This window comes from Oreochromis niloticus, linkage group LG7, assembly GCF_001858045.2.
Source record: "Oreochromis niloticus isolate F11D_XX linkage group LG7, O_niloticus_UMD_NMBU, whole genome shotgun sequence".
NCBI lineage: Eukaryota > Metazoa > Chordata > Actinopteri > Cichliformes > Cichlidae > Oreochromis > Oreochromis niloticus.
The window spans coordinates 41,850,649-41,870,571 of NC_031972.2; the positions used below are offsets into that span (position 1 = coordinate 41,850,649).

General features: G+C 40.1%; 2 protein-coding genes and 1 non-coding gene across 3 annotated transcripts in view; 1 reads left to right on the forward strand and 2 right to left on the reverse strand.

Annotated features, from left to right (window-relative positions):
• LOC102076739 (trichohyalin) overlaps positions 1-7,212 on the forward strand; it is an 18,312-nt gene extending 11,100 nt beyond the window's left edge. Inside the window, exons 4-10 of the mRNA XM_005454177.4 lie at positions 770-910; positions 1,808-2,008; positions 3,730-3,917; positions 5,433-5,646; positions 5,950-6,048; positions 6,150-6,217; positions 6,386-7,212. Of these exons, the coding sequence (XP_005454234.1) occupies positions 770-910; positions 1,808-2,008; positions 3,730-3,917; positions 5,433-5,646; positions 5,950-6,048; positions 6,150-6,217; positions 6,386-6,545 (1,071 nt within the window). The 3' untranslated portion in view covers positions 6,546-7,212. The remainder of the gene's footprint in view (positions 1-769; positions 911-1,807; positions 2,009-3,729; positions 3,918-5,432; positions 5,647-5,949; positions 6,049-6,149; positions 6,218-6,385) is intronic.
• Positions 6,693-19,377, reverse strand: eif4g2b (eukaryotic translation initiation factor 4, gamma 2b). Its single transcript, XM_005454275.4, has 21 exons — positions 19,356-19,377; positions 18,541-18,649; positions 16,398-16,463; positions 15,781-15,906; positions 14,491-14,593; positions 14,228-14,359; positions 13,859-13,925; positions 13,609-13,760; positions 13,338-13,448; positions 12,841-13,023; positions 12,491-12,632; positions 12,236-12,399; positions 11,969-12,082; positions 11,406-11,534; positions 11,114-11,218; positions 10,437-10,652; positions 9,968-10,226; positions 9,130-9,334; positions 8,694-8,902; positions 8,403-8,524; positions 6,693-8,301 (listed from the first exon to the last, which is right to left on the reverse strand). The coding sequence occupies exons 1-21, from the start codon at positions 19,375-19,377 to the stop codon at positions 8,236-8,238; spliced, it is 2,802 nt and encodes a 933-aa protein (XP_005454332.1). The 3' UTR covers positions 6,693-8,235.
• Positions 11,631-11,803, reverse strand: LOC112847623 (small nucleolar RNA SNORD97). Its single transcript, XR_003221259.1, has one exon. It is a non-coding gene; the product is annotated as a small nucleolar RNA SNORD97 (small nucleolar RNA).
• Positions 19,378-19,923: the final 546 nt, after the last annotated feature.

Here is a 19,923-nt window from a genome sequence, read left to right on the forward strand (position 1 = left end):
GGACATCGGTGAGATTAAATAATTCGTATTAACTCTGATTCAGCACTTGAATATTCAGGAAACTGTAAAAAACAGTTACAGAGCTAACACGTACTTTTTTCACTTTTTTCACTTTTTTCACTTTTTTAAAATTTTTATTTATTTATTTTGTAGATTTTACTGCTGTGTTCTCATATGACTCATAACAGCAGGTGTACCAGCCTCACTGTAAGCGCATCCTGACAGGAAATGTCTGATAAATATTAATAATTCCTGTTGTGTAAGCCAGCGCACTCATGACCTCTCAGATATCTAAGACCTTGCTTCAGAAGCTGGATCCTTCTACATTTCATCATTTAAAATATAATTACACGACAATTTGTAGATACAGAGAAGAAAGCCTTTACTTCACCAAACTGCTGAGGGGTATTCTGATTTTAGCAGCAGTGTTAATGAGTGCGTTTGGACATTTTTTTTTTGTTTAATTAATTCATTATTTAGTTTCCCAGACGAGTGTAAAAAAATGATCACACTCGTATTGTTATTTCCAAGGCCAGTTAAATGATCTTAAAAAGACGACATAAACCATAAACCATAAAACGTAAAACAACAAGCATGATGAATGTGAAAAAAAAATGCTGTAAATATAATGAGAACTTGTAAAGGTCATAATTTCTTATGATGACATAATTCATGATTTTATGAGTTTATATATTTTGGGGTGGGTGGTGGTGGGGGGCGACTCTGTAGCTTCTATTTCACACTGCGTGTCACTAATAAATTTGCTCAGGAATGTGAGGACCTGAAGAAAGAAAACAAGTATTTATCAAACGAGATCCACATGGAACGGATTATGATGCGCACAGAGAGTGAGCTGACCATGAGGAACCTCAGAAACTTGAACCAGGAGCTCCAGGCTCAAGTCAAGGAGGTACGGTACAGTGTTATTAAATGGCACTAATAACCGAGAGATTAAAAAGTGGGCGGCTTATGAGCACAAAAACAAAAGTATAACCACACACCTATATGGTATTCAGTCAGACTTTTTGGAAGGAATCAGTCATGTTCTTCTTTCAAACCTTGTCCTTACATCAGTTGGAAAACTTTGATTTAGTTACATCAAGTTACAATTGGCTTATAGCAGCTTCCTGTTCTCCAGGACATTAATGTTAGATTGACATGTTAAAAAAGCAGCAAAACAGCATGTGCTTCTATCAAACAGTGTTTACATGCCAGCTTTAAATGTCAGACTACATTTACAGCTCTAATAAAATATGTGACCTTTTTAGATTTTGAAATGTATGTGTAAAAAAACACTGCTACGGTCAGTTAGCCATTCCTCACCATATTTTTGACAAGTGGGCAACTGAATGTGTAGCATAAACCAGGAGAACCGTACAGGCCTGACTGCTTGACCCTACACAGAGATGATTATTTGGCTGTGGTATGCCGTGAGAGCACTTTGTGGCAGGAAATGTGACCGCCTTTTCAGAAATGGCATTGTGTCAATGAGGGAACATGAGGGATCTTCCAGTAGGCGTTCTTTAAATAAATGCAGGTGTTATAAATGAAATTGTTATGTTCAGAAAAGCTTGTTGAGGTGTTTGAAGTCTTAGATCTAGTTTTATATAAGACATCTTATATGAATGTATGAAGGAGATGCATGTTATTCTGCTAACCTATATCCATTCATGCCAGCTAAAGCAGACCATTCTCACTCCAAAGGGTTAGAATCACATTACGTTGGTAAAACAAAGGCAGGCGTCTACTGTTTCTTGATCTTGTCACTGCAGTACACATTCACCTCTCTCTGTGCGACCCCTATCAGCTGAAGCAGAAGCTGTACCTGAGCCAGCAAAGGTCGATGTTATGCTCGCGAGCTGCAGATGAGGCAGAGGAGTCCAGGGCGGAGGCAGAGAAGAGCAGGGCTGTGGCTGAGGCTCGGGCCCTGGGCTTTCAGCGGGACAAGGATGCAGCTGAGGCTGACAGGGGACGACTGAGTGAAGAGCTGCAGAAGCTTAAAAAGGAGGTAAACACACGACAGAAGCTGATCTATTAAGCAAAAGACAGAATATAATTCCATCCATCCTTTCACTTCCGCTTATCCTTTTCAGGGTCGTGGGGGGCGCTGAAGCCTATCCCAGCTGTCTTAGGGCGAGAGCTAAATAAAAAGACCCTTTTGATTGTTTCTTTATATTATTAAATAAATAAATAACACTGCAACTGGGCCAGAAAAGAATAGAATATATAATCTTCTAGGTAAATGAAATAAAAGTGTATATTTTTTCAGTATTTTATGTTTTCCTTTCCTCACCTTGTGAAAAGGTTGTCACATGGCATTTTCTGTTACTATTATAAGATTAGAAGCAGTATTTACAGTACTCATCTAGTGGAGCCTGATTGATTAGCTATTTGCCATTCTGTAAGTAACAGGAATTATAATGGCAGATAAACGAACATGAAAAAGTAAGGAAGAAATTGGAGAAACACCCTTTAACCACGTTATGAGTGTTGATGTTGCATAGTCTGTCCACCAGAGGGCACTCTGCAAAGTGTTTGGAGCACCAAAAACACAACAGCCAGCTGATCTGAGCAAAGACCAGCAAAACAAATGTTAGAGAAATCTGTTTTGTAAATTTAAAAGAAAAAAAAACTATTGGATGATATATGAGAATATCTGATTTTTAAATAACGAAATATTATCAGTCTTAAAAATCTTGTGTCAGTTGGGATGTGTCACTTAGCTTGCTTTGCATCAGTTAGTTGGCGTGATATAATATAGGACATGATAAATTAGGAATCTTAAATGGATTGAAAATGACTTTTGATCATTAAAAACAAGCATTCAAAGTTAGCTATTTTGTTACAGTGCAAACTCGCACACCACCATTTTGGAACCTGTGTCATGGGAATGTTTGACATGACTACACCATCGATTTTCCTTGACGTCACTTTGGGGCTTAATGAGTTAAAGTGAAGGATAAAGCCTTAAGAGGAGCTTTCCAGGATATGTACATGGTTTGTGACGCCCGTGTCATCATGGCAATCCATCGTGGGTTTATTCTAAAAGTGTTGGCTTTGTTGTGTGTTGGCCCCAGTAAAGCACTTTGAGACATTCATCTGTGGAAAGCACTGTAAATTCTGTTTACCTTTGCTTTAACGAGTGTAACTAATAAAAGGCCCCGTTTAAAGATCAAAACCTGATGGTTTACAAGCTCTGAAGTGATGAAATAAGGAAGCATCACATCTCCTTCTGGTGCCAAACCTTTCCCCAGATTAAAGGGTGAAAGGAAATTTAATTTTAAAAAATATGTAAATAAAAATATGATGAATCATCATTATTACTATAATTATGTCTTTAATGAGCAAAGCTGCAAGGTATTGTTTATTTATTTTGCATTAACAACCAAGAGTAAAACATGTGGAGAGTTACGTGATGACAGGATGTGGACGTCTCCAATTGGTGCTCAACTATAAACTTTCATCAGATCGTAAAGAGAGGGGAAATTATTTTTGTATGAATTACAGTGAATTATCTTTAACACCATCATGGAACAAACTGCAGATGTAATCTCTGTGGGCAGAAATAACTCAAAGTGCTTTTAGACGCAGTTTTCCAGCTGAGTTCCTTTTTTTGTTTAACCTCAGTTAATGGACTTCCTGAATCAAGCAGGAAGATTATCGTTGGACCGAGTTCATTCAATCAAAGCCCGTAACACCTCATTTGGCATCTGCTTTTTCTTTCTGCAGCACGCGAACGTGCAGCTTTTACTGGCACAAACAGAGAAGAACTACTTTGAAAGTAAGCTGAAGTTGGATCGTGTGTCTGGAGAGAAACAGGCCCTCCTGCAGGAGAGCAGGAGCCTGGAGGCAGACAGAGATGACCTCCGACACAAGCTGAGGAAGATCACCCAAGAAAATGTCCAAATTAAAGAGAGGTAGATACATTTTAGTGACACCTGGCAACTGTGATTGATTTTCTTACATCCCACTAAATTATCTTAAGTACCTCTCTTTTCTAATTTTTGCTTTCAGGGTTTTCTTTTTTATCATTAATGAAAAATAGGAGTTGTTGTGCTTTTGTCCTAGCTTCTTCTACATAAATAAGAAGTTGTACTGCCTTAACAAGAAAGAATTTTGAGTAGATGATTGAAGCAATAATCCATCCATCCATCCATTCGCTTCCACTTATCCTTTTCAGGGTCGCGGGGGGTGCTGGAGCCTATCCCAGCTGTCATAGGGCGAGAGGCAGGGTACACCCTGGACAGGTCGCCAGTCTGTCACAGGGCCAACACACAGAGACAGACAATCATTCCCGCTCACATTCACTCCCACATTCACACCAATAGGCAATTTAGATTAATCAGTTAACCTATCCCCACTAACTGCATGTCTTTGGACGGTGGGAGGAAGCGGGAGTACCCGGAGGGAACCCACGCAAACACGGGGAGAACCTGCAAACTCCACACAGAAAGACCCCGGCCTGATGGTGGAATTGAACTCAGGACCTTCTTGAGTGTGATAAAAAAAAAAACAACAACAACTAATTAAAGTGGTATTTTTTTTTAGCTATTCAGATTTTTTGATCAAAATGCATTTTGAAACACCCAGTTCTTGGTGATATACCAAATACACAAGCTCTTTTTAAAAATCCCATCTAATGCTGGGAATATGGGAAAGATCAATTCTAACATCAGGATGTTTGCGGATGAAAATGTTTGTATGTGTGTGTGATTACTTTGACTTTTGCTTTTAGAGCGTTTTTTTTTTTTTGATTTCCTATTTATCTTCAAAGGGAATTTCCCAAAACTCAGTGTCATTGTCCGTGACCGTCCATGGTGCAACAATAACAGCCTTTTAGCTGATAGCGCTGAGAAAATTCAATTCAGCTGAGTCACATCAGCAAGGCAGAGGAGGAGAAAGCAGAAACAAAGAGAAAAGTCACAGGAAGCCTACTTGACTCCAAGAAGTTCTGTACAATATATAAAGGACTTTAAGAGGCTCTAAGTAAAAGTGTAGAAAGTCTGTAAAAGTGTACTTGTTTACCTTCACTGCACAGTTTTCACATGATCTCTGTGTTGTCCTGTGAACACAACACAAGATGATTCTTCTAAGAGTGTGAGGAACAGTACCAAAGACCAGGTGTGCTTATTTTGCACAGACTTCGAGTCAAACAACAAATACCTAACTGGATGACACAGTTAACAAAAGTGCTTTAAGTACTCATAGTAGAAAAGCACTATATAAGGACCAGTCCATTTACCATTTTCAATTCACGTCTTAGGGATTTTCTTTATTGCTTTTCAGTAACTGCAGACCAGAATGAGAGTACGCCTCACAACAGGCTGAAGACAAGACGGTTTAAAGATTTAACTGGATTTAGTTTAAAGATGCATGAAGATCCGGTCTGGCTATGATGTTTTAGCATGCAATTTCATCCTCTCCCTTTGCAGTGAGATGAACTGGAAACGCAGAGCGACTGAATCAGAAGAGGAGAGCAAAAGAGCTAACCAGGCTCGGCGGGAAGTCGAGGCAGAGAGGCATCTGGCTGAGAAGGAGAGGCAGGAGAGAGTGGCCGAGTGCCTGAGCTGGAGGGAGAAGTACCAGGAGCTGGCTGACATGTTTCAAGCTCAGGAAGACCTGAAGGCTCTGAGGCAGAATAAAGCAGTAAGACAGCACACTGCTCTCACGCCCACTGAACAATTACAAAACAGTGGACACTACACTGCTTTTGTGCCATCTCCCACCCCTTATCACCAAATGGTCACAGTAGAAATTATTTGAACTGAGCATAAAATATATTGTTCAAATGATTATTTCCATCTTGTAAAATGTCCCTGAGTGATTCACTGTGGTACAATACTGCAAGTCACGCATTTGCAACAAGGCTGAAAGAAAAAATCTTTGGTCTGTACATTTTCATCTCTTTAAAATAAAATCTTCAAGTGAAATATTTTTTTTTTCCAACAGTGTCAAGCCCACATCAAAAGCTACTTCCTGTGCATGACTGAAAGCGACCAGAGGGTTAAAATCCTCAAAAATCCAGATGGCACTCCGAGAAATTTCACAGTGAGATGATCCTACATCTCATAATCACAAGAGATCTGTGCATGTCTAGGTCTACAATACAGGACATTTAAAAAGCAGCTTATGTTATGATTTTTGTTCAGGAAGGAGATCCTGTATACATCTCCACTCCAGAGTCCAGCGTTGAAGAGCCTGAAAGGAGTTCATCTAGGTAAACAAAAACTGTGGCCACCAGGGGGAAGCCACACAAACTACAATCGTTCAGACATGGTAGCAACATAAGATTAAAATTCTAATTTACAAAGAAAAAGGTAAGTGTAAAGCTTTTCTCTGGCTGAAGACCACTATTGAGAATTAATTGTGAACTGTATTTACTCAGGACCATGCTCAGGGTGACAGCTCCACACATGGGGAGAGATCTGGGTCCGAGTCACTTTGATGAGCTGCCTGCCTATGGAGGAGAGCGACCCGACTCAGGCCCTCTGCGCAGAAGCAGGAAGGTGGTGGAATACTTTTGGATTCCCACAGATCAGGACTGACCACGAATATAACCAAATGCTCCTGGGCACTTCACTGCAGTAGAGCTGCTGCTTGGAAGATTCAAACTGTTGTTCATGTGTGAAGTATTTTACTGGACAGATGGAATATGTAACCGTAAAGCAGAGTAAATACAGGTAAACAGTAGGTGCTCATGTACTGACTTTATTGACATTAAAGCAATAGAGGTGCACAATAATTCTGAATACCTTACAATAAGACCCTAATTGTATGTCTTATACATAATCATGGCTTGAGAGTACAATTCTTGGTTAAGCCTGATGGTCATTTGTTTAGCTTTGGGAGAAGGGAAATCAATTACAATTTATAGTTTGCCAATTTAAAGAGCCACACAAATGTAACATTTTTTATTATTTTAAGACCTCAATATAAAAACCAACCTCATCAGGGCCGCTTCAAAATCTAGTCAACATTACTCTTTTGATAACTACACATTTCATCATGTGGGTCAAATTTCAAAAAAAAAAAAATCCTTCTGAGATGTTAACACTTGTAAAACATGCAACGGCATCATTGTTAATGTCTGCTTCAATACATTTATTGTGCAATTAGGCCAGGATTAAACCAAATACTTCAGCATTTGCATGGGCTCAATATTCTTCTTAGTGGATTTCTTTATCCCAGCACACAAAAAAAAAAAAAAAAAAAGCCCATCTAACTAAGAGGTAGAAACACAGGCAACTTTGAAACGTGACGACAGCAAACCAATGATTACAGATTTATTTATTTTTTTCCTTTTTTCAAATATTGTAACATTTGGAGAATGGGTATTGCAACCACTCATAATAATAATAATAATAATAATGATTTAAAAAAAGACAGGAAGAAAGGACAGAACAAAAAGAGTAATGCTAATGAAAAGAACATGCTCATCATCAGTGACTATGAAGAGCACTTATATAAAATAAAAAAAAAAAAAAAAGTGGGAATTTAGTGAGCATATGTTGACTATGAGACACCTTTATCAGTCATGAAATGTTTTGCCAGCTTGTGCTTCATTCAACTTCAGCGGGCCATCTAGGTTTGACGTGTGGTACACGAGAAGGATCGCTGTGCAGCCCGTTTGTCTACATCCCCAGTACTGTTTAAGCATGTATGATAAAAAGCAATCCAGGCTAGGCCCTGATAGAAGATCACAAAAGCAGCTTGCTGACAAGACCTTGTGTTAATGTTTCTAGTTGTTTGCTTTGTAACTAGAATTAGCAAAGATCGTGAAAGATTTGTCTTATTTTAGAGAGGAAAATCCTACATGTTCTTACCATAAAGCAGTTTCCTATCTGGGGGAGGTTTAAATTCGTAAGAAAAAAAAAAAAAAAAAAAAAAGTGGGAAAAAAAAAAATGCAATACAGTGAAAATAAAGTTACAACCTAATGGAGCAAATTGAGAACAAAAAAAACATGGTTGAGCCACTCTAGAATTCATGTAGCTAATCAGGAAACAGATCTCAGAAAATTAGGCAACAGATTAAACAATGCTTCTCAGCCCATCATCACGGTGCAGGTGGTAGCACGTGAGACCCTGTAGGTACAAAGCTTTCGGTTTATATTTGAGAGACACAAGCAGCTGAGTGCCACATCGTAGTGGTTAAATTAAGCATGGAGTTTAATAAGGTAACACAAGTCTAACAATAAGATACGGTTGATCTACGCCATGATGCTTCCGCTTGGTTTCTTAGTCTGCGTCGTCCTCAGATTCCTCCTCCTCTGCCGTCTCCAGCCAGGTGAGCCACTGGTTTACCTGAATTTGGCGGGGGGGGGGGCATAAAACTTGTGAACTCTTGTGTTTATGACAAACTGAAGAACACTTTCTTTCTAACCAACTAAACTGCACTATTGTACCTGGAATAAAGCTTTTCCTTTTCCAGGGAATTCTTGGGTAATATCTTCTTTCCATGCAAGGAAGGCTTCTTCTTCAATGATCTCCATGTCGTAGAAGTTGACAAAGTAGCGCAGTAGCATGCCTTGTTAAAAATAATAGACAAATGAATTAATGTGCACTTAATTCACAACTTCTGCATTATTTATATTTCACTTTTGTAACTAATCAGAGTAATCAAGACTTCACATCTCTGCACTCCCCATTTGTTGTTGCTTCCTAGCTAAACTGTACAAGATTTGAGGATACTTTACCTTTAGGGAACCCTCGGGCGTTGCAGTGCACCTGCAAGGCGTATAGGGCGCTGACCTGCAGCTCGGTATGGTCGTGCAGGAACTTCTGCATGACGGGCTTGAAGGCCAGCAGCAGCTGTTTCTCTTGCTCCAGCATCTCTTTAGAGGGCGCTGCCAGCTGCTCATCACCCTCTGCCTCGCACAACTCTTGGGAGATGTACTGGAGGAAACTGGAAAAAGATCAGAGGACAAATGTTAGTTAAAGTGAAGGCCTTCTGTTCAAAGTTACAGTGCCTTAAATGTGTGACCTTGTGGCTATACATTTAGTGACTTCGCAGACAAACCAACACTGGTATGCAATTTATAACTGTTATTTAAAAAAAAAAGAAAAAAAAAAAGACTAAGACTATCCTGGGAAAACTGTTTGAGATTCAGTGAAATCCATCTGCAAATTTACCTGGTCATGAGGATGTTGACAAAGCCTTTATCAGTGTGAAACTTGGGTGAAATGTTGTCTTTAATCCACTTGTAGATGGACTGTGGAGAGGGGTCTGCCTTTATCTGCTTCAGCAGCTCCTTCTCCAGCTTCAGCAGAGGGAACAGGAAGCTCAGGCCTTTCCCCTCCAGGATCTCCAGCATGCGGTCCTTGTTCTGATCAATTTCTACCAAGTGGGAGAGCAAGTCGTGTATTATCCAGACAGAATGTGCTCCTGATATGACCCAGGTAATTAAAGATTCAGAAAGTGATCGTTTTAATATGGTCATGATGAACAAATATTTAGCTCTGTGCTATTAATATTTTAGTTACTCACAATACTCCAACATAATATACATAAGAAGCATTATTATCTACAAAACTCTTCCGACAAACTGACATTTGGTAGGACTGTATGTTACTCTAACTTCATTTAAATATGAATGTAATAATGTCTCATTTGGACATCATCGATGTGGGATGGGGCAAACTTGAATATTCACTGGGTACTGTACAACTATTCTGGTGATCATTATACTGTAAACTGGAGTGAAATGCTGAGAATATACCATGACAGAATAAAAGAAGCCTAATAGATGAGGGGAGAAATCACTTTACCCCTCCTGGAAAAAATGCCAACATGTAAGCCTGTGCTCTCTTCCATCTGAGATTATATTCCTGTCAACACTTGCTTCCCCCCCTCCCTTTGCCACTATTGCCAAGTGCTTACTCATTGGCGATTTTAAGATTTATCTGTTGTGAATTGTTGATATATTTAAAAAAAATAAATCCTGAATTGGTAGATGGATCGGGGGCCTACCTGGGAGCATCTTCTGCATATTGACCTTGCTCTGCTGGAAGAGGTCAGTGAGCCACTCACGATCCTTGAGCTTGGCCGTCTGCTGCAAGCAGAGCAAGAAGAGTGGGAAATGGGTTCCGTTCTCCAGGGGGTGAGCCAGCTCCGCCACGCTCACCAGCTCTGCGATGATAGCCCGAGCCGCAAACTGGGCCAGATAAGACTTCACCAGGGGCACGTCCACCTCGATCTTAGGGCACTGGTCCAGGACGTTAAGGAAAGCCTAAAATGAGTGAGGGGAGAAAATAAGAAATTATCTCAAGCATGAAGGTAATTTGCTCCTCTGGGTTCAGTGACATATGTAATTAGTCACAAATAATTACATCAATCTCAGTGAAATAATAAAAGATCTTTTCTTGTCTTTAAACGTACTGAATGTGTTTGTGCTCAAACACAGAAATGCTCTCCAATACTGAATGAACAGCAGACGTACCTGCATGAAGTTCTCCCCAGTGATGAGGCCCTCCGTGCGGAGCATGTGAATCAGAGTGCTGGCGTGCTCTTTGTCCTCATCAGGACAATCCAGGGAGCACACGATGATCTTACTGAGCATCTCTGGCAGGAAATGCTTTGGAGCCTTCATCTCTCTCACGCCGCTCACAGCCTCCGTCAGGTTCTTAGTGTTCAAGTACTCAGTCATGATTGCCTCCTAAACAGAGTAGGCAAGCAAATGAACAGAAATGAACCGTGGTCACTCTGATCACCCAGCATAACACAAACTCATTCGTAGGTCTTGTGGTCCCATCTACTCTGTATGCACATGCTGAGGAGGTAAAATGCTTCAAGTCTTAGTGGCAAGCAGATTATCTTGCAGTACACTCAAGTGCTTACATAAATATATTTTGTCACTTCTATATTTCACCAGTAGTGAATAGAAACTGCTAAATAGGGAGGCTTAGCCATATTTATAAGTGAACTGCTTTGCTGTTATGGTTACAGCAAAGACTTTCAGAAGACAGTGTAGCAAACCTTTTGGAAAACTGACCTGCAGTTTTGATTCAATTGTGAGTATGCTGTGGTAAAGCTTTTTATTCATGAGGATTTTACATGATTGTTAAGTGTTGCTTCAGCCTGGAATAGATGCGATACGACGGAAACCGTTCTCCCTACCGTCATTTTAAGAAGCTCCTCCTTTGCAGGAGGTGGTTTCTTGTTAGTCTTCTGAGGTTTCTCTTGAATAGGTGGAGGGTTGGTCTTCAGGCCAAGCTGTGGAGGCTGAGGGCAAAAGTCATGTATTTGAGTACACAGATACAGCTCTCCAACAAAACGACACTTTAATCTGTGGTTTAATGTTTGTTGTTTATATGCTAGTTGTCCAACAACCAGTTTTTTGTTGTTTTTTTAATCTCACCAACGGTTCTGTTAGATTAACTCACTGACAAACAAGTAGACACTCTCATACCTGTCCCAGAGGGGGAGTCTGAGTGCGTGGGGGTTGGGCACTGGGAGGCATCATGGTCGGGATCTGGGGCTGGAGCTTGGGCACCTGGTTCTTATTGAGGAGGAATGACTGAGCAGGCCTGAGGCTGATCTGTGGGGCCATGAGGCATCATGAACAAAGCAGACAATAGTATTAGTCTTTGTATTTAACAAAAACAACTCAAGTTCCATATCAGCTATAAATAAAATGCCCTCATATCTCATAATCGCAGTCAGCGGACCCTGTTGCCAGTTTGAATAAAAAGAGAAGTGGAGGAGGGACAGAAAAGAGGAGATTAAAGACAGAGACGATAGTAAAAGAAAGACTAGCAGCAGGTTGGATTCCTCAGAATAACGCGTCTTTTTATAATCACTGGGCATCACGACTCAACACAGGACATTAGGAGAGCAGAATGCAGCCTTTAAAGGTTAGTGTAAAACATATGATGTTTTAACTTTGTTAAATCTTTTTTTAGTATGAGACAAAAACCAAAAAAATGCCAGTTTTTGGCAACATTTAACTCAGCCAAACTAGGACCTACTTACCTCGTCAGCATTGAGCTGTCCTTTCTTGCTGAATCGTGGAGGCATGTCCTTGGACTGGACCTGCTGCTGGGCCATGTGGTTCTGGTTCTGGTTGAGGAAATGCTGGTTCTGAACCTATAAGTAGTCACATGGGCAAAAAGATTCAAATGATGAAAGACAGTCAAAACCAGCTAAACAGGTTCTTTGATTTTCTTTCCCCATTTCCACACAACTTTAACTTTGAGAACTTTAAGACTAAACTAATGTAAACTTTCAAAAGCAGGCTACCTGGTTGGACTTAACAAAAGACTTGGGCCCCATGTCAAACTGTGACTGAGGTGCAGGGGCAATGTGACCACCGTGGCCATTGAAGAGTGGGTTGGTGCGATGGCGTCCCATAGTAGGCGAGTACCTGTCCTGAATAACCCCCGGGCCAGTTCCAATCCCACTGCCTGAGAGAACAAAGATGTTTTAAGATGGCCTTGTACAACAAAAACAAGAAAGGAAGTGCACAGGTACACATGATACAGGAACAAAACACACCTGGCATCTGTCCAAACATGTCAGCTAAACCCCCAAGAGTCTCCCTGTCCAGTTTCATTCTGCTGGGCATGAAAGGGCTTTCCAGGAAGAAGTCCATCCTCATCCCCTGAGACATGGGTGCTGGGATGAAAACACCCAAATCCTACAACGACATGCATGACAGAATCAGTCAGTAACTCTGCCACAGTCCAGAATTCACAATTGAAAGCTCTGAACTAAATTAAACACATCTCAGAGTGGAAACCTTTAACTGTCTGCTTACTTGTCGCATCACATTTATCACAAGGGGCTCCTTGCTAATGTACAGAAAAGTAAACAGAATGAACTGAACCCTTTAATAATGGACTCGCCTTCACTGCATCTTGACGGATCTGGTTAATTGTCTTTGGTCCGTTGTCGATGAAAGCCTTGCGGGGGACCCAGTTGTTTTCTCGAAGTTCCACTGTATCTTGCAGCAGGAAGCGGATCCTAGCGGGCAACTCCTTGTTGTTCATTAAGGATTGCATACGGCCAAAGTACTGATCCATTAAAGACTGATGAAAGGATGGAGAGAGAAAGGAAGTGAGCAACGAGCAGTTCATAAATAAAGTTTTAGAGCCGATTTTATATTAACACTGGCTGGGTCAATTGCCTTCACTGTTCTTTCTGATGATTGAGTAAAAAATTAATGTACCTACTTTGCTTGCATTTAACAAACTAATGATTCAACTTGGTGACCTATAAATGTTAGTTACACAGTCATTTTTTTTTAATAATAAATAAAAAAGGGTTGAATTGAGATGTTGTGTTTATACCATAAGCCTATACACAGCCTCTCCAAACAGCTATAGTTTATGAAAGCTGTCACCTTTGCTTTCTCATGGTCGAGTCTCGGCCCCACTGTTCTCATTATCTGACAGAGGCATTCCAGATCCTCTCCCATATCCTTGAGCTGGACTCTCTTCTTCTTTTCCAGAAGCTTCAGAGTGCAGGGAAACAAGGGAGAATTGTCATGTAACGCGTAATGGATCTATTTTATGGTTTATCTTGCAAATAAGAACACCAGAATTAAAAGATAAGATTTTAAACACAATTTAAAAAAAAAAAAAAAAAAGTCTGAAAAAAACAAAATTCCATACTGTCTTGATGCATTTATGAAGGATAGATTCATGGATGAGGTCGAGTTTGCCAAGTTCCCCGATGAATTTAATGTTGCCAAGCATCTTGATCTTGGCAATGGCACGCTGCTCCTCCTCCTCCGAAGTAAGAGGGTTGTCATGTTTGTCATAGACTGAGGTGAAAAGATTATCAGAGGTAAGCAACAAAAAGGTTACGTAACTAACTACATCGCGAGGACCTCTTGGCAGATTCACAAAGACAGGGACTTACTTTCAACATTTCTGGTGCGGTTCTCAAATTCATCTTGAAGCTTGGAAATCAGCAGTCTTCTGAAGGTCTACAAAAACAAGACAAAACCCAATGTTTGGACAGTTTAAAAAAAAAAAAAAATGAATTCAAGGCATTTTCATAAAGGTTAACAAAAAGTGATACAGGACTTGCTTTTTTTATCTGAGTAAATGGGGATTTTAAAAACAATAGTCATTAAAAAAAAATTATCCTTTTCAAAAGTAAAGTTTTCCTAATGACTTTAAACTGTGTTGAGCAGGCCTAATACAACAGCAGGGTCACAAACAGAAAAACTTTGCTGTATCACAGACTGAAAAGAATATTTTGCAGCAGAACATCAGTGAGACTCACTGTGCTCTGCTTTTGGGGTGTCTGGATATCAGGTGAAGTGCCATCAAAGTTTGGTGCGTCCTCTGCCAAGCGCAGACATAGCTGAGCATAGAGCGAGCTATACTTCGGCTCTTCTAAGGCTTTGTCTACAATCTGAAACGCAGAAACAAAACCAGGGAGGTCATGAAAGCATGTAGTGTATGAGTCACTCAGAGCAGCCAGCCAAGTATAGATGCATATATTTCCATTTAGCTGGGTTCCAAAGAATACAGATAAGTGCTTACCAGCAAGATGATTCCTTTAAGGACGAGTTTTGAATCTACGCCCACATTCAGGAGCTCAAGGCATAGCTTGTCAAACTTCTCAGGCGTGAGTTTGTTGAGTATGCTAACAAAAGAAAAGAAAGAAAAAAAAAAAGAGAGAGAGAGGTAGCAAGAGTAAATATTAGAATCTGAACACTTACTTGATTTTTAGGATTTGACTGGATATAATGATTGCCCAAGACCAAAAAGTAGGCATGTGATATTACCAAGAAGGTTCTGTATATTTTAAGGAACCCCCCCCCCAAAAAACATTCAAAAAAAAAAAGGTAAAAAATTAAATAGAAATCCTGAGCTCAGATCCTGAGCCTTCTGTGGTCAACACTATCAAGCTTAGATTGCCGCAAAACACATGCCATGTAAGTGACTCCAGCCCTACGAAATTCAATACTTTATTTCTAATCAAGTTGGAATAATCACAATAAGAGGTATAAACACCTTAATGAAAACCAAAATTATCTTCTTTTGGTAAGTCCCTTCAAGGATTGCCACAGCAGATCATCAGCCTTCATCTCCCCTAGCATCCTCCATCACACCATCCGGCAGCATGTCCTCCTTCACTACATCCACAAATCTTTGTTCACTACATCCACCCACCACCCTCTGCACATATCCAAACCATCTCAGCCTTGCCTATCCAACTGTCCCTCTGATGTACTCCTCTCTAATCTTGGCCAAACTGGTCACTTCCAATGGAAACCATAACATCTTCAGCTCTGCCAACTAACTCAGGCTCCTGTCTCTTTTCTTAGTACCGCTGACTCCAAACCATCATAGCAGGTCTTATGTCTTGTAAATCTTCACTTTCACTGCTTTTGTCACAAATCACACCTGAGACTCAACTCCACCCTGCCAGCACTCTCTTCCTCACTAGTACATCTGTCTCACTCTCATTCACACGCAGCCCATGGAGACTCCTGCCTCTATCTTAACTATTCATCACCACAGTAAACAATGAGCCGCAAAACAAAATAAATCAATACCAATAACAAATAAATTAATCCTAACTCTTAAGATGGTATTTAACAGATTCCACAGAAGTCTGCACAACACAAAAGTATAATTTGGACGAAGATTAAACTTGATTCACAGACAGATTTACTGTGGCATTCAAACACTAATCTGTTTAGATGAATTTGTTTGTTTAGTCTGAGCACAACTGAAATGGGTTAAGTAGCAATAAAAAAAAAAAAAAACTAATAAAATCTCTCTCTCAGTCAACCCTTTAAATATGCATCGGGAGTTGAAACTTACCCCCTCACTTTCCTGAAGATTGCATCGTGTCGCTCTTTTTCATTGCTGGAGTTGACATCTCGTCTAGTGCTTCGTGAAGGAACCCATCTCTGAACGCTTTGCCCTGGGGTTTTCCCCAGGAACTCGCTGTAGAAATACAGAGCAAAAGACTGAGTATACTGGCACAGAATCTCAGTTTGTGGTGGGTAAAGAGAAATGCGCAATTGTTCAAGCATAAAGCTTAATACCACACACTCATCACAACAGTGCTCCCCGCAGGTCTATCTGACCCCTCAAAAGCACGCAGTAGAGCAGCAATAATTAAAATTCAGGCGTTAGATAAAAATAAGCCTCTCACTAAAAGCAGTCAAAAATATTTTTAAATGGTCAACACAAGTGTTAATGCTGCATAGCCAACTTGTTAAATACTTTAAAAAAAAAAAATCCTTTGTTGTAAAGTGATCTCAGGCCTCCCAGAATGGTAAACACATTTGGGCAACCTGCAACTATTATGTTGCATGACAACAGGGTAATCAAGGTTTTCTAGTGAATCTCTTCCACACTGGGGAAATGAATAATACCTACTGATTCCTTATTACAACCAATTAGCTTATTACATATTAAGTACGCATACAAACCTGTTGCCGACAGTCTTGGGATAGTGCTGAGGTGCACCCCTACCACCTCCTCCCCCCGAAGAAGCACTGCAGAAGTAAACAACACAGTGGAACACTTAAAATTCACGCAGCACTGGTGTTCTTTTTCATTCAACCTTCAGTTGCACTAAACAACACATGAGAGAAAAGCACTCACTAAAAATACATTTTTAAAACTGCACAGTTGGATAATTAACTATCGGAAAGAGCTACATAGATATAAAATAATACCGCACAACATAAAATATCTTTCAAATTAAACTGTGTAGCACCGCAACTGATCACTGGATTTAAAACTGTCATCTAGTTTTTGTAATCACTAGAACAAAGCTCGCTTGAAATCCAATAAGGCACTGAATATACAAATTAATAAAAATGAAACTATAAACTGAGAAGTAGTAAGGGTTTGGCCGGGCCAAGAGCTTTATGAATAAGACTCACTTGAGGCACTTATGCCAGTTATTGGAGAGCCAGTAACAGTCTGTGTTTGCTGACAAAGAACTGTTATATTTATGAATTCTATGCAAAAGAATGCACAAGTAAATCCATCTGCGAGAAGGAAAGCTTAACTTCAAATGTAAAGTCAGCTTGGTAGAAATGCAGTTCTCTGGTATAGCCCTGACTTTTATGTTGTATTGTTGGATAGAATTCAGTTTCCTTCTACTTAATTTATGTGGATTGCATTCAGAGGTTGCTCACCAAATTACCCCATTACTGCATTAATATTTTGTTGTTGTTGCTGCTGCCATTTTGACTCAAATTAGTAAGGTTTGTTCTTTTCTGAAACATTGGTCGTTCACATTTCCATAACAGCTTCTATTTAAATAGAACTAAATTAACACCAATAGGATGAAAAGACAATGCTATTTGTGTATCCATCACTGGTGCTTATTGTACATGAGGAGAGACAAAAATATAATGTATAGCTCCACACTCAGGTGTTAAAGTGGGGCAGAATGATCTGGAAATGCAACATTTAAATGTATCTTTTAAACCACTGAACAAATATTAGCAAACACAGTATCAGCAAAACTGTCTCTGTGCAGTTTTTCTCACTGTGTGTCTGCTAGCTAAAGGTACAGCTACTTTATTTCCCAGGGAGATAAAAGAAAGGGCGGTGAAGCCGCTCAGAGACAAAGAAGAAAATCATTTCTAAAGTTAAGGAGTACTTTGTGACATTTGAGAGGGAAATGTTAAAGACTTTGTGTAAAAGTATGACAATTAGGTTTTTTTAATGAACAGATATTGGTCAGATATAAACTCTGAAAGGACAATGTCAGGTTACACTAAGTTTAGCCAAAATTAACTTCAGTTACAATCATTTTGATTCGCTCACTGAATTCCACCTTTATATTGCCTAGGTGTTGGAAATTAGCCGTGACAATCCGTGTTAACATCTGCTTTGCTGTTTAACACAAGTCAGCTGATCACAGCCTGCACATAAAATCTACTAGTGGTCACAACAGACATTAATGTGACATTTCTAAGTGATACCCCCCCCCACTCTCCACCACTACAGCTGATCTACAACTGCCAAATCCCAACCGTACTCCTTTCTCTGTTTAGATGTGGAGGCAGCACCCATCTACAATGCAAGCAACAGCAGCTAGGCAGTTTTTATAAAATTCTTTTTGTTTTTAGTCTGCTTGGGTTCTACACAACAGATGCTCAAGCTTTCATTACCATTAAGGTTGAACGATTGTTTCTATTCGTGTGACTTAACATAGTTTTATTATTATCATTATATTAACACGTGAGGTTCAGCTTCCTTTCCAAAAACAAACTTATTCATACAAAAGACCTTACTTTTCCCCGTTACCTCAGTCAAGTATCTGTACCTCTACTTAAGTGAGGAATGACTGTAATTTTGGCTACCTCTGCTTACAGATGTGCTGCCTTTACCAACATCCAACCAGAAACCCTTTCAAGGATCAAGTCTGTATACCCAACCCCCTTTTTCAAAAGGTCTCACAAAGAATTGCCTGACAGCCATTTTGAGCCTTCCCACATCCTGCTTTGTTCTATAGGCCGGAAGTTCCTGCTCAAAATGCTAGCAGAGGGCTAACCATGGGGAGAAAAAGAAAATTCCATGTTGGCATTTCCTGTACAGGCCATGACTTATTACCTGAAACGAGAAGCACCCCCTTCTGCAATCACACTCTCCACTTTGGCGGCTTGACAATGAAGAATACTCAAAAGAATAAGAAGAATAGGAAGGGATGGGGAAAACGGTGCTGAGGAAGAGAGAAGGGAATGCAATTAGCCACTGTAGGGGCTCTGGGAAAACAAGACAGGCACGGACTACACGATTAGACAAACGTTAAACAGGACACGATTAGTTTTTTTGTTTTGGGTTTTTTTTAAATAACATCCAAAGACATTTACACATGACTGATAAACAATCCCGTGACTAGGTCTTCCGAGGCCCAGCCACTCACAGAAAAAGAATAAATAAAATAAATAACATAAACCTGCCTCCTTACTTAAGTAAGTTAAATACACGAACGCACTACAGATGTGTTTGCTGAACACTGATTAAGTGGCATGACCAAATGATATTAAATGTCGAAATGTAGAAATGTGTGCAGCTCTTTGCTCGGCTACAACAAAGCAAAGGTGCGTCAGCTAACTGGCTACCCTAATTAGCTAGCTTGGTGGGTCTCTAAAGCCATAAACTACGTCACGACATTGCTAAGATTTTTTTATTATTTTTTCATAAACCGTGTTTGAGCATTATAGTTTTTCTACAGATTAACAAGTGTTAAGTCAGAAGCGTGACGCTACGTGGAAATACATGCTTGGGGTTACGCTGGCTCTCCACAGTTGGTGCTTTGTGTTGCTTTGCTGCTATAGATCGAAAAGAGGACCAGTCTGCATACCCAGCGCTGCACCGTGTTGCAGTGAAACAGGGCAGGGCAAGCATGGCTGGCTAACGTTTACAGCCGACTGTTCGTGTCGCCATCCCATCCCTTGCTGGGATTACTTATACAGATTTCATACGAGTATTGAAGCGAACTTGGCTGAATCTGTGTGATGGGACTCGTGAATTTAATCATTTAGCGGACCCATTAACACGTTTGTATACTTTGAAGTTTTAGTTGGAGTAGCTAAAGGACGACGCCATTTTCTACCTTTATTTAAATTAGCCGAGACATCTGCAAGCTAGGCTATCCACCGGCTCTTAAGCTAATATGCTATAGTTAGCTTAAGCAAGCTGTTGGTAGACGTTTCTATTTTAGCTTACTAGCTAGCAGAAGCCATTTTGGATAAACCAGTGCGGTCGTGTAAAGGAAAGAAATGTCTTACCTTCACCAAAGCAACTTCAGTTTTGTATTGTTGTATGACTACCAAAGAAGAAATGAGAAGATTTATAAATAAAGAGGGTTTTGCGTTGGGTATCAGGATAGCTAATAGCAGAGAGATGGCCGCACAAACACACACACAAACCCCTTACTGGCCGCTTTGTTTGCATTAGCTAGCTGGTAGAGAGCCCAAAAGCTGGCAGCCT

What these genes read in the sequence shown, in the direction of transcription:
- eif4g2b (XM_005454275.4), bottom strand. Translation starts at nt 19,377, where the DNA reads ATGGCGACACGAACAGTCGGCT. An exon ending in CCGCACCAGAAATGTTGAAA is followed by an intron (nt 13,761 to 13,858) that starts GTAAGTCCCTGT and finishes TTTTCACCTCAG; the next exon opens with TCTATGACAAACATGACAAC. An exon ending in TCCGTCAAGATGCAGTGAAG is followed by an intron (nt 12,633 to 12,840) that starts GCGAGTCCATTA and finishes ATGTCGTTGTAG; the next exon opens with GATTTGGGTGTTTTCATCCC.